The sequence below is a fragment of the Hyaena hyaena genome, unplaced genomic scaffold (assembly GCF_003009895.1).
Source record: "Hyaena hyaena isolate Hyena2069 unplaced genomic scaffold, ASM300989v1 scaffold_13, whole genome shotgun sequence".
Taxonomy (NCBI): domain Eukaryota; kingdom Metazoa; phylum Chordata; class Mammalia; order Carnivora; family Hyaenidae; genus Hyaena; species Hyaena hyaena.
This window is the reverse complement of record NW_024080645.1, coordinates 6,324,056-6,339,517: the sequence shown is the minus strand read 5'-3', so window position 1 is coordinate 6,339,517 and position 15,462 is coordinate 6,324,056. Positions and strand designations below refer to the sequence as shown.

General features: G+C 64.6%; 1 protein-coding gene across 1 annotated transcript in view; it reads left to right on the top strand.

Moving 5' to 3' along the window:
* FAH (fumarylacetoacetate hydrolase) overlaps positions 1-13,973 on the top strand; it is a 16,105-nt gene extending 2,132 nt beyond the window's left edge. Inside the window, exons 4-13 of the mRNA XM_039216592.1 lie at positions 1,178-1,268; positions 2,897-2,994; positions 3,090-3,142; positions 5,176-5,275; positions 5,915-6,045; positions 7,512-7,587; positions 9,127-9,173; positions 11,318-11,419; positions 12,044-12,161; positions 13,767-13,973. Coding sequence (XP_039072523.1) covers positions 1,178-1,268; positions 2,897-2,994; positions 3,090-3,142; positions 5,176-5,275; positions 5,915-6,045; positions 7,512-7,587; positions 9,127-9,173; positions 11,318-11,419; positions 12,044-12,161; positions 13,767-13,846 — 896 coding nt within the window. The 3' untranslated portion in view covers positions 13,847-13,973. The remainder of the gene's footprint in view (positions 1-1,177; positions 1,269-2,896; positions 2,995-3,089; positions 3,143-5,175; positions 5,276-5,914; positions 6,046-7,511; positions 7,588-9,126; positions 9,174-11,317; positions 11,420-12,043; positions 12,162-13,766) is intronic.
* The last annotated feature ends 1,489 nt before the right edge of the window (positions 13,974-15,462 follow it).

The following is a 15,462-nucleotide window of genomic DNA, read 5'->3' as shown; positions in this document are numbered from 1 at the left end:
GGAGTTCAGACGTGTGCCCCCCCCCCCCCCCCCCCGCTCGGACCAGCTCCCCGCCTTCCTCCTTTCCCCGCACTCTTGCTCGGAGTGGCGGGTCGGGGGCGCGATGCACACGGCCGCACCCCCACCGTGAGGCCGCAGTCTGGAGGGGTTAGTGCGGTGTGCACCGGCGCAGCCCCCCCCCGCCCCTGCCGCACCCAGTCTTGAGACCCGTCGTCCCTGTTTGCTGCCGCGCCGGCCCCGCTGTCCGTCCGCTGTCCGTCCGTCTGTCTCTGGTCTCTACAGGTTCTGCGCGCAGGCCCCGCGTGTGCGCCCCGACTGCCGTTTCCTCCCCACGTTTCCGCTGTTCTTGCCCTTATGGTTTTCATACCCCGTATTTTTTATTAAAGAAAAATAAACTTTTAGTTAAGGAAGCCTTACAGGTTTTTAAAAAATTTTTAATATATTTATTATTGAGAAACAGAGCGTGAGCAGGGGAGGGGCAGAGAGAGGGAGACACAGAATCTGAAGCAGCTCCAGGCTCCGAGCTGTCAGCACACAGCCCGACGCGGGACTCGAGCCCACGAACCGGGAGGTCATGACCTGAGCTGCAGTCTGACACTGAGCCGACTGAGCCCCCGGTGCCCCAGCGTCCAAATGACGTTTAAGTGTCCGTGAGGGGCACCAAGCACACGACGCTGCCTTCTTGAATCGCGAGGCCCCAGACTCACTGCAGGCACCGCCAGGGGCTGGGGCCTCCTCTCTCCCCATCACCGCCCTGCGGACACCACCCTGTCCAGCCCCTTTTTAAGTGATGGTGATGGAGACTCACGCAGACATATGAAAACAAACAAGAAGCAGAAATAGTGAAGTTAGTATTTTTTAATTTGGGGGGTGGGCTCTGCCCTGGGCTCCTCCCAGGCCGTGGGGTCGTGTTGCAAACTGCGGCGGATTCTAAAGTAAATGCTGGTGTGACTCCCTCCTCCCCTCCCTCCCCCTCCCCCCTCCCTCCCCTTCCTTCCTCCCCCTCCTCCTCCCCTCCCTATTCCTCCCCCTCCTCCCACCCCTACCCCCTCCTCCGTCTCCCCTCGGGAGCCCGGACTGCGCTGTGGGAAGCGGCCACAGGCCGCGAACTCAGGAGAGGCCCCTCGCTGCCCCGGGCGTCCGGCCACCCCTGGGGTCTGCTGTGTGTCCTCCGCAGGTGACTACACAGACTTCTACTCCTCCCGCCAGCACGCCACCAACGTGGGCATCATGTTCCGGGGCAGCGAGAGCGCGCTCATGCCAAACTGGTACGTCCGGGCCGAGTGCGAGAAGCTAAGGAGCCCTTCTCGGGGCAGGGACGGGAGGGCGCGGCCCCGCGTGCGGGCAGTCAGTGCCCCCTTGGCGTGGAGAGCAGGGCTGGGAGCTCCGTCCCCGAGCCCCGTGCGTGCGACGTCCGTCTGGGCCCCTTGGTCAGCGAGTGCTGGCTCTGCGGGCGCGCCCGACCCGCTGTCTGGAAACTCTCACACCTGGGTCTTAAGCGTGGTCGCTCACGGCAAGAGTCACACAGCTGCTCGCGGGGTCTCCAGGGCCCTGACCTCAGCCCCAGGTCACGGGAGGGAGCACAGGCTCCAAGAAGCCTCGAAGGGGCCAGAGGCGGCTCGGAGGCCCCGGGTCAAGGCCATGCCCCACGGGGAACCCAGAGCAGAGACCCTTGCCATCTGTGGTGTCCTCTGGATGTGGCGGTGACTCAGGACCCAGTGGCCGGCGGGCACCCCGGGCCAGCAGGAAGGGCCACATCTGGCGGGTGCGCAGACTGGGGGCACTCGGTCCGTGCCCGCTCCAGGCCGGGTGCGGGGCCAGGGCCACTTCGGCCGCAGGTGAGAGCCGGCGGGCCCTCGGTGTTCGACGCGGGTCCCCAGCCCGGCCTGGGGTTAGTGTGTGTGTGTCCTTCATCACCCAGGAGGCCCGTGCGTCTTGTGATCGGCCCGGGCGCCTTCCCCGTGCCCAGCCCGACCCCCCTGTCCCGGGCACCACGCCGGTCCGTCTTTCCTGCCCTCTCACAGACACTCCCGCACGCTCTCCCCACCAGCCTTTTCCTGTGGTCACTGTCCTTTCATTAATTTGAAAGAATGTTTTAAATCTAATAGAAACGGGCCCTTCGCCGTGTCGTGTGTTGTAAATGTTTCCTCCGGATGTGGCGTCTTTCTCCTGCGCTGTCTTTGTCAATACGGGCCTTTTACATTTTTATAAAGTCAAACGTGTATCATTTTATAAATGTTTATTTTAGAGAGAGCACGCATGTGAGAGCAGGGAGGGGCGGGGCCTTAAGCCGGCTCCACAGTGAGGAGCCCGATGTGGGGTTCGATCCCGCGACCCTGAGATCCAGGCCTGGGCTGAGATCAAGAGCCGGAGGCTTAACCAGCTGAGCCAGGAACCCTGTGCCCGCCCTGTTAGTGCTGAGCTGTGTCCGTGGCTCGTGCAGCCTACGTTTTGCTCATGCATTTGTTGATGGGACACTCAGCAGTGCTTTTGGACTTTTTTTTTTTAAAGTTTATTTATTTTGAGAAAGAGAGAGAGTGAGCAGGGGAGGAGCAGAGAGAGAGAGGGGGAGAGAGAGAGACAGAGACACAGAGAGAGAGAGAGAGGGAGAGAGAGAGAGACAGAGAGAGAGAGAGAGAGAGAGAGAGAGAGAGAATCCCAAGCAGGCTCCATGCTGTCGGCACAGAGCCCATCTCGGGACTTGAACTCACAAACTGTGAGGTCATGACCTGACCCACAACCAAGAGCCTGAGGCTCAAAGGACTGAGCCCCCCTAAGATGCCCCGTGGGCTCTGAACCACGTGTATATGTGGACTCCTTTTAGTTTTTAGTTTTAAAACCGTGGGCATGTACTTGACCGTGTGTCACGGTAACCGCCTTCCACTGCCTTCCGCAGGCTGCACTTGCCAGTGGGCTACCACGGCCGCGCCTCGTCCGTCGTGGTGTCCGGCACGCCGATCCGAAGGCCCACGGGGCAGATGAGACCCGACGACGGTAAGCGACCCTCACGAGTCCCTGCTCCGTGTCCCCATGCGGCGGGTCCCGTGGCGCGGCGCGCACGGCAGCCCCTCTTTTCTGGTATCTTGCAGCGAAGCCCCCTGTCTTTGGCGCCTGCAAGCTCCTGGACATGGAGTTGGAGATGGTGAGCGGGGCCTCCGTGCTCCCCGGGGCGGCTGGGCCCGGCGTCGGGCGGGAAGGTTCCGGGAGGGCCGCCTCCGTCCTCCCCCAGCTCCGTGTCTGAGCCTCCTGCTGCTGAAAGGGACCGGGAACTTCCAGGCCGTACTGGCGGAGCCCACACGGAGGGGCAGAGGGCTCGAGGCCCCAGTGTGTGTCCCCTGCGGGGCCCGAACGAGGCCACGCTCCGCCTTCTGCTCCGTTCATACCGTACGTGGTGTTCTCACAATGGAAAGCCACGTTATTTTGCATCTTTGGGCTTTGGCGGGGTGCGTTCGCTGTTTAAACCCCCCTCGAGCGTAGTGCGAGCGTCAGTGAGCACGGAGAAGGCGTGTGTTAGACGGCCTGGCCCCGGCCGACGGTGTGGGCGCTCGCATGCGGGGAGCCCTTCCCCCGAAACACACACAACACAAGGTGAGGTGGGGACCGGCCGCTGTGAATGTGGCCAGAGGCCCGGCATGGGGGGCGGGGCGGGGTGGGGGGGGCAGTCACTGAGCGTCAGACTCTTGGTTTCGCTCAGGCCACCATCTCACGGTTGGGGAGTCTGAGCCCCACATCAGGCTCTGTGCTGAATCCTCTCTCTCTGCCCCTCCCCTGCACACACACACTCTAAATAAACAAATAAACCTGAAACAAATTAATAAAGAATATAAACCCTACACGTAGCAGGACCCAGGTGCGTCTCTCAGCCCCCGAGGTTGTGGCCGGGCCCACGCGAGCTCAGACCTGGGCTCAGACCCAGGGCTGCACATTTTTTCACCTTAAACCCTTTATTTTGAGGTAGTTGTAGAGTGATGTGCAGTTGTGCGCGGGAATACGGGGGGACCCCGACCCCCTGAACACACTGTCCCCCATGTGGCTGCACCACAGTGTCCCCCCCCGCCCAGGGCACTGACACTCACTCTCAGTTCCCTCACGCTGCAGGCATCACGGGACTCTGGGAAGTCCCCGGGGTGCGGGGACCGGGACGGAGAGGACTCTGCTTGCAGGGCAGGGTCTCCAGCCCCCTGGGGTCAGTGGCCTGTCATGGAGACAGGCCCCCCGCGGGTCGGGAGCACAGGCAGGCAGATGGGGGGCTCCGCACAGTCAGCACCCGTGGCTCTAGGGGAGCCCTGGGGGAGCCCTGGGTGTCTCCTCATGGCGGGTGGGGCCGAGGGTTTGGGGGCGACCTCGTAGGGTGGGGACACGTCTCCTGTCCTGCTCTGTGATTTCTCGGGGTTCCGTCCAGAGTGAGGAATGTGTGGCCACTTGCAGAGAGCCCCCAGTCCCAGCCAGCCCCCTCCCTCGTGCAGGGGGGTGCCATGGGGCCCCTAAGAGGGGGTCCATGAGCCCGAGGCGCCGGCACAGGGCCCCCTGCACACAGATGGACCCCCCGTTGGGGGTAGACAGCAGGTGGGGCACAGGAAGGGAAACTGTGTGCAGGGATGGGGGGCACAGATTTCCTCCACTCGACGGGCACCAGATTCTGTATAAGTGGGAGCCCTTGGGTTTTTTTCTGTTTTTAAGTCTTGATTAAAAAAATACAGCTGGGTCAGGTTTTACACATGTCGCTGATTCTGTGTGATTTTGATGCCGTTCCCCCAATTTTCCCTCCGATGGTGCCTCGGCTGCTGCTGGTTCCCGCCCTTGGCCGTGGTGATGGTTTTCTCCGGGTGGGGGGGCATCTGGCTCTGTCCGTGGCTGCACTGCGGACACTTTGGACCCCCCTGGCTTGAGGACGAGCCCAGATGTGCCCGCCGTCCACAAGCCTCATGCAGCTGTCACACCTTGAGATGCGGCTCGTGGGGTGTGTGCAGGGGGCCTGGGGCGTGCTGAGGGAGGGGCGGGGCAGGGCGGGCCGGGGGCCTCTGTCTCCCTGCCCGAGCGCGGGTCATGACTCGGAAATCCAGCTGGTTTGCAGGCCTGGCCCCCGGACGGGGTTTGGAAATGCCCGACCTTTGCCCTCCGGGCAAGTGAGGGGCAGGAGGGGAACCGGATTCTAATCCCTTGTCCCCTCGCCAGGCTTTCTTCGTAGGCCCCGGGAACAACCTGGGAGAGCCCATCCCCATTTCCAGGGCCCACGAGCACATCTTCGGAATGGTCCTTATGAACGACTGGAGCGGTAATCACGGGGCGTGGCGTCCCCGTGGGCGCTCTGCCTGGGGGAGGACGGGGTGTGGGGACGCTGTCACCGGGCCACGATGGTTTCCGGGTCCCGTGCGGGTCAGGGGCGGGGGCGTCGGTGGGCTCCATGCAGACTTGTCCACTCTGAGCCCTTGGGCCAGGGACCTCCCCTCTCTGATCCAGTTTCTTGCAAGTTCCGTAGGGACAAGGCTGACCTCACGGCTGGCAGTTGTGAGCACGCATGTGCTGGGCTCCGTGCCGAGTCTCTCCAGGGTTCTGGTGACATGGCTCTTCCCACGCCACACGCGAGGGGGTCGGGCACACAGATTTCAGTCAGTGGCTGAGATTGTGAGCTAAGCCCAGCGTCCAGACCATCTCGGCCCCTACGCTTCATGTCAGAGTCCGGGGAAGCGTCTGCCTCCCATGTGGACGATGAGCTTCTAGTGCCTTCCGGGGGGACGGCCCGCCTGCCCTTGGGTCAGCCTTCTTTTTGCTGTGACTCGGCGCGGTGACCTGGGCACCGAATGCTGCTGCCCCTCGGCCGCGCGCAGCCGGGCCGGGGCCCAACGCCGCGGGGGAGGGGGCTTCCCGTGAGCCCCTGGCAGCCTGTGTCAGCCCCGCTCGCCTTCCCCCGCAGCTCGAGACATCCAGAAGTGGGAGTACGTCCCCCTGGGGCCGTTCCTGGGGAAGAGTTTTGGCACGACCATCTCGCCGTGGGTGGTGCCCATGGACGCCCTCCTGCCCTTCGCCGTGCCCAACCCGGAGCAGGTGAGCTCAGCCTGCGGCGGCTCCGAAGCCAGGCCCCTCCGCCTCGGGGCCGCGTGCGCTCCAGCCGGAGACTCCGGCATGGAGACTCTGGGGTAGCTCTGTGCCCCCAGCGTGGCAGTGTGTGACCTCAGGCCGCCTGGCCGCTCCTCCCGCCTTGGGCTTTCCCTGCCCCCCGCACACTTCTTGTGTGACCATCAGGATCCGCTGAGGCCGGGTGGGGGGAGAGGGGGACTGGCTGGCAGGAGACTAAGGGGTCCTGGCCAGTGTCGGCCCCTTGCCCAGCTCCCCAGGTGGCAGAGTTCTGTGCGATGGCGCCGCCTGGAGCCCACCTGATAGAATGCAGCCTAGAACCAGGCACCTGGGGGTTCACTTTGTAGGCCTCACCCCATCCTGGCCGTTCCTGCCACTGGCTCTCGAAGGCTCCACCCCATCCCCGCAGGCCCCACCCCGTCCCCGGCCCCCCCAACCACCCAGCCAGCGGCCAGTAGGTGCCCCCCCCGCCCGAGTGGTCCCACAGGGCCGCCTTGTGACCTCTCCAGTGCCCCCTGCTCTTCCCTGGCTCTCTGCCCCCCGACTCCCACGTCTCCCCAAGGCCTGCGATGCTCAGGTACACACGGCCCTTTGCTGTCCCCCCAACACTGTCCCCTGGTGTCCGCCCCACCCCCGCTGGGGTTTTGCACCACACGCCCCCCCAACTTCCCCCAGCTCACGTTTGCTGTGCTGAAAGCAAGCTTGGGGTCTTTCCCTGCGAGCAGATCCCCCACGAAGCTGTCCCCATCCTACATTTTCCTCCCTGAGACGGCCCCTCCCTGTCTGGGGGAGTCCACACCTGCCCCTTCCCTGGCCGGACCCCTGCCTGCCCGCCAGGCCGCACCCCTCCCGCGCCTTCCTGTCCCGTGAGATCTCCACCTTCCCAGACGCCTTCCCCGGAGCCCACGGGGTCTTCACACTGTGGCTGCGTCCACCTGCTGTGTCTTTGATGTTTTCCTGTAAAGCAGCTCCCGTTTTTAAACTCAAATGTATTTAGAAAAGAGATGGATTGTTTTTTGGTTTAGGATCATCTTTTACTCCACGTCTCTGCTCCTGTCACGAGCCACCAAGTTCATCGTAAAAAAACACATGAGCATTAAAATCACCCCAAGGTACCTCGTGTGGCGCTTCAGGAAAACACCGCGTTGGGCGGACGTGCGGACTCGTGGCCGGGGCTCGGCGGCCTTCCCCGCGTCCTGCACCCGGCCGCCGCCCCCGCTGGCCTGGCCCGCACCTCTGGCCCCCCACGTCCCTGGCCTTCAGGGGCGTCTCTGATGACCCCTGTACCTTTGTCCTGCGGGTGCGCCCCCAGAGCCCGGTACGCGTGACTGCCGGTGACCCTGCCGTCCAGGGACGGCCCTTGTAGGTCAGGCCCCTGTGCCTGGGCCGGCGCAGCCCGCCAGCCGGCGCCTCTGTGCTCTGCTGTGCCCTCACAGGACCCCAAGCCCCTGCCGTACCTCCGCCACGACCGGCCCTACACGTTCGACATCAGCCTCTCTGTCACCCTGAAAGGTACCGTCACGGCCTCGGAGGGTGTGTCCGGGTGGCCCCTGCGCCCAGTGCCATCGCCGGATGCTGTCACCTGCTGCTGCCTCAGAGCCACGTGGGGCCTCGCAAAGGAAAGGGGGAAGGGACACCCCGCGGGCCACCCTGGCCCGCAGGGCATTGGCGGAGTATCGCCGCGCCCTCGCCTCTTAGGGCCAGAAGCACGGAGTCCAGGACCTCCCTCCTCTGCCTGAATCCCTCTCCAGCACCCCCGCCCCCCCAGGGTCGCCCCAGCCTCCGCTCACACGCCACTGGTGACCCCTCCCTCCAGTGCCTGTTGGAAAGCCTGGCTCTGCTCCCCGGGGCCACACGCCAGCCCCCCACACCCTAGCCCGGGTCAGCCTGAGAGCCTCGCAGACAGGCCCCCGGCTCCGCTCCCAAGGCCAGCAGAGCCTTCGTGCACAGAGCCTGGCCCCGCAGACCGTGGCCGGCGCCCACTCCACGCCGCTCAGCGGCGGGACTCGGGGCACGGGGCGGGGCCTGTCTGTGCCTTAGTCTGTCATTTGTAGGATGTTAAGGACATGGATTCCTGCCAAGGTTTAGAACAGCGCTGGCACCCAGGACGAGGCCGGTGTCACCTCCGCTCCTGATGGGGGCCCTTGGGGCCACACGCAGACCCCTGGCCACGCCCTCCCTGGATGGCTCTCCCCTTGTCCTGCGTCCGCGGGCCAGCGGCCCCTGCACCCCGCGAACAGGACGCCCCCAGAGGGAGGAGCTGTGGGCGGAGCTCACGCCCGCGTGGTGCCCTCTGCACTAGCTGGTCCCGCTCTTCCGGGGAGACTTGGGGAGACTGCGGCTCAGAGGGGAAAGGGGCTCAGCCCCAGGCGCGGAGGAGACCCCTGTGCTCTTGGTCCTGCGCGGGGCTCCTACGCACGGGCCCCCTCGGCGCCGCTTCGGTCTTGTGTTCACCGCCCGCCCAGAAACGTCCCGGGGGAGCCCGGGGGGCGGGGCGAGGTTATCAAGGAGGTGCAGTGTGGGAGAGGTAGAAAGACCTAGAGCTGAGTGCAGCCCTGGGGGTGCAGTTCTGACGGCCCGTTGGGCCCGCGGGCCGTGAGTGGTGGGGGCCCCGCGCTGCCCTGTGCGGCCGCGGACGGGAAGCCAGCGCCCAGGACTCGGCGCGAGGCGTGTCCTGGCAGTGGGCCCTGAGGAATGGTCTGGCAACGCCTGGTGCCTACGTGCAGTAGGTGTCTCACAACTGCTGACCAGCTATATCGTGAAGCAGCACACCGCCCGTCCCTGGAGGAGCCGGCCAGGGACAGATGCCCCCGCTGTCCACGGGGCCCCTGGGGGCGTGGCACGTAGGTTTCCACGTGCGCACCGCCTCTGGGTGTCACTCCTGTGCGGGTCGCAGCTCCGTGGCCGCGAGCTTCACGGCTCTGTGGTGAAGTCATGGTGGACAATGGCAGGCTTGGGCCACAGGGCAGTTTACCTTACAAACCCCCCCCCCGCCCCCACCTGGACTAACGGAACGAGGGCCCCTGTCAGCGCTGCTCGTGTTTCCCGCAGGAGAAGGGATGATTCGGGCGGCTACCATATGCAGGTCCAACTTTAAGGTAAGCCTTGAAGCCGCTGGGCCGCCTCCTGGACGTGGGAAGGTGGGGGCTGGCAGGAAGGGGGTCGGGTCCGTCCTGGAAGGCGGTCATGCAGTGCGCAGCCTCGAGCTTCCTGGGCCCGGAGCGTCCGGGGACCTGTTCCTTCTGGAGGCCGCAGAGACCACCCCCCACATGCAGCCTGCATAGACATGACCCGTGGTTTTCCTGGGGGACAGCAGATGTTCCTGGAAGGGTCTAGTCTCTGGCATCTGCCCTGCTGGGGGCTCGGTGGGTCCAAGTCACTTCTTTTTTTTTTAATTTTTTTAATTTAAAAAAAATTTTTTAATGCTTATTTCTGAGAGAGAGACGCGCAAGCAGGGGAGGGGCAGAGAGAGAGGGAGACACAGAATCTGAAGCAGCTCCAGGCTCTGAGCTGTCAGCACAGAGCCCGAGGTGCGGCTCGAACCCACAGACCGTGAGATCATGACCTGAGCCAAAGTCAGATGCTTAACCGACTGAGCCACCCAGGCGCCCCTAAGTCACTTCTTTTTTAAGCAAACTTCTAACTGAAGCATAACACGCATGGAGGAAAATGCAGATTCTAAGTGTGAGGCTCAGTATTGTCATCGAGTCATCATCCCTGTGCAGCCGGCACCTGGGCCAGGGAACGGAAGCTCTGCAGCGTCTCAGCTGCCCCCCGCTGTCCCCTCCCGTCACATCATCGCCACCCCCTCCCCCGCCAGGGTGACCTCACTCCTGACTTCTGTTGCCGTCCGTTAAGTTGGTGTGTTTTGTATAGAGATGGAATCATGGTGTGTGTTCTCCTCCCTCGGGCTTCTCTAAAGTGGCAGGTGCCTGATTGTTCCAAGTGGTTCATTATCTCACTGTGTAAATGTTCTACTCTTGGCAGACAGGTTGTTTCCGTTTGGGGCTAGTACAGACTTCCTACGAACATTCTAGAACATTCTAGAGCATTCTACAACATTCTGGTCTGCAGGGCATGTGGGTTATTTTCGTTCAGGGCTAGTACAGAGCTACTACGAACATTCTAGTCCACATGGGCACACGGGCACTTTCCAGTAGGGTGTGTATCCAGGAATATAGTTGCTGGGTCACAGAGCGCATATACCTGCACACTCAGCCTAGAAGCTCTTCCAGACAGTTCCCCAAAGAGCTTGTGCCAGTCCGTGCTCACACTAGCCGCAGGTTAGCGTTTCAGCTGCTCAGCCGCTCCCGGTCCTGGGCAACACGCACTGCTGGGCGCCTTCCCTGGAGCCAGTGAGGGTGAGGGACAGTTAGCATCTCCCTGATGAGCAGTGCGGCCGGGCGCATGTTTGTGTCGTCGCTGAACACTTGAATGTCCTCTGAATCAACGTGTTCCTGTTTGCTCTAGTGTCCCTTTGAATTAGACACTGTCCTGGGCTTCTTAGGTTGAGGAGAGATCAGGGAGCCTCCTGGGGCGGGGGTGGGCGTCCTGGGCAAGAGCCGTTTCTAAGTTTTCCGTCGCCAGGAGGGGCAGGTGTGGGAGACTGTGGGCCTGCGCCGCATCTGAGCACCTTGGTGGCCACGTGGTCCTTGGCCCCCTCCCTCCTCCATTCCGGGCCTGCCCTGACATCCTGCTTGAATCATTCTGCTCCGTTGCCCGTGTCTGCTTCTGGGTCCGGGTGGGGGGGATGCAACCGAGGTCTGCTCACCGGAAGCCTCTGCTGTGACGAGGTCCTAAAGCACGACAGCTCAGGGCTCAGGGGCATCCGCAGGGCGGCATGTAGTTGCCGACAGAGGAGCAGGTTGCAGACTGAGGGCGTGAGCAGGGAGAAGGTCTGCCTTCTTGGGGGCGTGTGAAGGAGCAGAGGAGCCACGGCTGTAGCCAGAGCTCAGCTGGGTGGGGGCCTGGGTGGCTCAGCTGGGTGGGGGGCCTGGGTGGCTCAGCTGGGTGGGGGTCTGGGTGGCTCAGCTGGGGTGGGGAGGGTCCAGGTGGCTTAGCTGGGTGAGGGTCCAGGTGGCTCAGCTGGGTGGGGGGCTGGGTGGCTCCGGAGGACAGCTCGTGGCTGCTGCCGGCCAGTCGGGGCCCCAAGAGAACACCCAGAGGCCGTCTGCCTGAGTGGCCGTGAGCCGCCGGCCGGAGGCTGGGGGAGCCACCTTTCTGCCCCGTCTCCCCACCTCAGTACATGTACTGGACGATGCTGCAGCAGCTGACCCACCACTCTGTCAACGGCTGCAACCTTCGGCCGGGGGACCTCTTGGCTTCTGGAACCATCAGCGGGCCGGTGAGTCTCCGATGACCTTGGGGCCTGCCCCCTACGCAGACCAGAGGGCCCTCAGCTCACCCTCCGGGAGGGACGGCCCGCCCAGGGTGGGCGTCCCCTGCAGCTCCTCCTTCCTATAGCTTCGTCCCACGGGGGGGCCCAGGGGGCTCAGGTTCAGGCCTACAGAGGCTGTCACAGCGGGCGGCTGCGCCCGTGTGCGTGGGGGACAGTCAGGGAACGGCCAAGGAGCCTGCTGGGCCCCCCAGGAAGAGGCGGCCCCAGTGCTGTGGCCCCCCGTCCCCCCTGCCTGTCACCATAAGCCCATGGTAGTCATGGAAACCGAGGAGATGACGGTCTGGGGCCACACGTGTGCCAGTCGCTTCTGCAAAGTCCCGACCGCAGCCTCCAGGTCGGTGGGGGATCCTTTCCCGGGGGGGGGGGGGGTGGCAGGCACGGCAGCATCAGGGCACGCCGCTCTGCACTCCCGCGTCCTGAACAAAGCGGGCACAGTGCAGACGTCCCACCGGGGCAGGGCCTTGGGGACACGGCACCCCAGCCCTGCCCGGGGCCCCCAGGCTCCGCAGGCGTGCCCTGTGCAGCCGACACGCTCACCACGTGGGGCTCTCTCCCCCTCCTGCCGTGAAGGAGCCGGAAAGCTTTGGCTCCCTGCTGGAGCTGTCCTGGAAGGGGACGAAGGCCATCGAGCTGGGGGACGGGCAGACCAGGAAGTTCCTGCTGGACGGGGATGAGGTCGTCATCACAGGTGAGGGCGGCCGGGCCGTCTTCCCCCGGTGTGCGCGCCCCGCTGTGACCGTGCCGCGCTCCGGGCTGGCCGGGGAGCCGTCTGTCCTCTCTCGTCCCCACGCTCGCGTCCCCAGGCCTGTGTCTGCGTGTTGTGGCCTCCCCCCTGCACCGGCCTTGGCTGCCCGGGACTTCAGACCGCGGTCTCCGGGGCCGGAAAGACCGCAGGGTCCCACGGCGTTTCCCTCCTTCCTGGGTGCCCGTTTCCGGCCGTGTCCCATGACCCGGGTGGGCCTCCCAGCTGCGCGCTCGAGGGGGCCGCGCGACTGCTGGGTGTTATTACCAGAGGGAAGGCCCTGTAAAGGTCTGCAGCACCCCCTTCAAGTCACACGCCAGTCGGACTCCAGGCGCCACTGGCTGTGTGACCTTCACCTGCACTGACCCGTCTGACACGGTGGCCGGGGATGCCGCCGTCTGCAGCCGGTGGGGGGCCCACCGCTGTCTTCGTGTGACTCAGGTCACGGGCCTCCCTCGCAGGGACCACGGCCCTCTTCTTCTCTGGCCTCCACGCAGCCCGGGGCCCTGGGGGTGCAGGACAGTGTGGGGGCCCGGGGCCCGGGGTCTGACACTGACGTGTCTGTGTGTCCGTCCTTCTCCTCCGGAGCCACGCTGGGCTCCCTTTAAGTCACAGCTGTTACATGTCACCGTCTGGCCAGAAGCTCATCCGTGTCGCCTCCGTGGCCTCAGGCCGTGGCTCTTTGGAGCTGTCTGCCCCCGGCCTCTCTGGCCCCCGCACGGCGGCCTCACGGGACGAGAGCACCGCACGTGTCTCCTGCCGTGGCCTCCACGCCCGTGCACACCTGTTGCCCCAGCGTCCCGGTGGACTCCTATCCACCCGCCAGGTCCCAGCCCAGATGCCCCTCCTCCCTGCTCCCCTGCCCTCCGGGCTGACTGGTCTGCGCAGGCCCCTCCGCTTCCTCGCGGTCGTTTCCAGGACCCGAGGGCCTACAGCCCCTATCTGTGCAGCGTCGTGCGGGGGCCTTGCCCACAGTCCGTCTGACCCTTGCGACCCGAGAGGCGCCGCGCTCTGAGGTCAGGCGTGTGGCCCTGTCACTCACATCACACCAGCCGGCACTTGCTGGGCATTCGCAGGGCACTGTTCTTGTGTGCACACATCAGCGCACATCAGTCTGTGGCACCCGTGCCGTGGGTACCGTCCCGCGATCCGCTTCACAGACAAGGAGCCTGGGTTCTAAGGGGACCCGGTCCTGGGGCCCAGGCATCAGTCAGCAGACGTGCTGTCTGACCCCAAACCTGCTCGGGGGGAGGTGCCCACCCGTCAGGAAGGCTGTGATCCAGTGTCAGAGGGTCCCTGGGGGCAGGTGTGCCCACCGTCCCCCCCCCCCCACGGCTCCGCCCAGCTCCGGGGGTGGGTGTTGCTCTGCCCAGGGCCCAGCGGAGCCTGACCCTGACCCTGACCCTGTCCCCCTCTGCCCAGGGCCCGGCGGAGCCTGACCCTGACCCTGTCCCCCTCTGCCCAGGGCCCGGCGGAGCCTGACCCTGACCCTGTCCCCCTCTGCCCAGGGCCCGGCGGAGCCTGACCCTGACCCTGTCCCCCTCTGCCCAGGGCACTGCCAGGGGGATGGCTACCGCGTCGGCTTCGGCCAGTGTGCTGGGAAAGTGCTGCCCGCCCTCCTGCCCGCGTGAGGCTCTCGGCGTCCTGGGCCCGCGCAGCTCAGTGCCATCGAGCTGGGGGATCAGCGCCCTCCGCGGCCGTGGCCCGGCCCTCCTTCGGCGGTAAATAAAGCCATTGTGTTTGGTGGCCGTACCCAGAGCCCTGTGCCTTCGTGCTGTGTGACGTCCACTCGTGCTCTGGGTTTGACCCACAAGGGCACCGTGTGTCCTGCTTCATGTCCCCTCGTTGTACGAGTGAGGCTCACGGGTCCCCACTCCTAGGGGACACCCAGCCCTCCCAGCGACTGCCGGGCTGTGGGAACAGTGGGCCTGTATCAGAGTCCTCAGAGGACCCGACACCATAGGATGGGACGTAGAGAGACATATTTTAAGGAACTGGCTCGTGTACCGTGGAGGCTGCACGTCCAAAGTTTGCAGGGCGGGCCGGCCAGAGACCGGGGAAGAGCTACAGTTTGAACCTGAAGGTGGTCTGCTGCAGAATTCTCTCTTCTGGGGAGAGCAGGCCTTTTTCTCCTAAGGCCTTCACCTGCTTAGATGAGGCCCACCCACGTGGTGATGGAAGACGATCTGCTTTACTCTGAGGCCACCCACTGAAATGTTAATCTCCTCTAAAACACGGCTCCACAGCAATCTCTAGACTAACGATGGACCCAGCGTGTGGGTATGGTGGCCCAGCCAGGCGGGCAGAGTCCTCACAGTACCACACACATCCAGTAGTGCTTGGGGCTGCCCGCGGGGCACGGGAGGTGCAGGCTTGGTTCACGGGCTCTGTGGGTGTCTCAGCACATGGTGAGCCTCGGGCGGGGCGCCGGACTTGAACTGTGCGAGGGTGGAGAGGGCCGGGGGCTACCTTGTCCTCCCCCGTTAGCCCCCGAGAATCCGGAGCTCCGTCCGTGTCCACCCCACACACGGCAGACATGCAGTCCCAGCCTGGTCCCTCGTGCCCACGGGGGCTTGTCTTGAGCTGGATGGACCCATCCCAGAGCCCGGCCGTCAGATTGTGCCATTCATTCATTCCGTCTTTATGGAGCAACTTCTGTGCGTCAAGCACCGTTCTGGGCACAAGAGACAGAGCAGAGGACAGAACAGCCCAACCTCTGTCCCTGTGATGCTCACGTCCCGGCAGGGGTGGGGCAGACAGCAAGCAGAGGGGCAGGGAGGGGACCCACAGTGCGCAGGGCGGGGCTGAGTCCTGGAGTGCCACGGGCGTGGGTGCTGTAACCTGGGGCTCGGGGACGGCCTCAGTGCCTCAGGTTCCTCGTGCTTCTCTGCAGACATGCGGAGGAGGGGAGGGCGTGCTCCAGGCAGGGGGAGGAGTGAGCACAAATCCCCGGGGATGACGCCCGCTTCTCGTTCCTGGGAACGTCACAGAGGCCGGGGTGTCTCACGTGAATGCATCCCAGGGCCGGGAAGTGTGGGGTTTGGGTGACGCCTCAGTGACACCGAGCACCCGCTGCTCGTCACCCCACGTGGTTTTCATCCTGACGGCCACCTCATGGTGCCAAAGGCTGCTGGAGCTCCAGCCAGCATGCCCAAGTTCCAGGCGCTCAGAGAAAGAAGATGCAGAGGTGGAGGCGGGGCCGGGGGGCCAGCAGCCCCCTCCTGCTGAGCGGTGTCACTTACCCGCT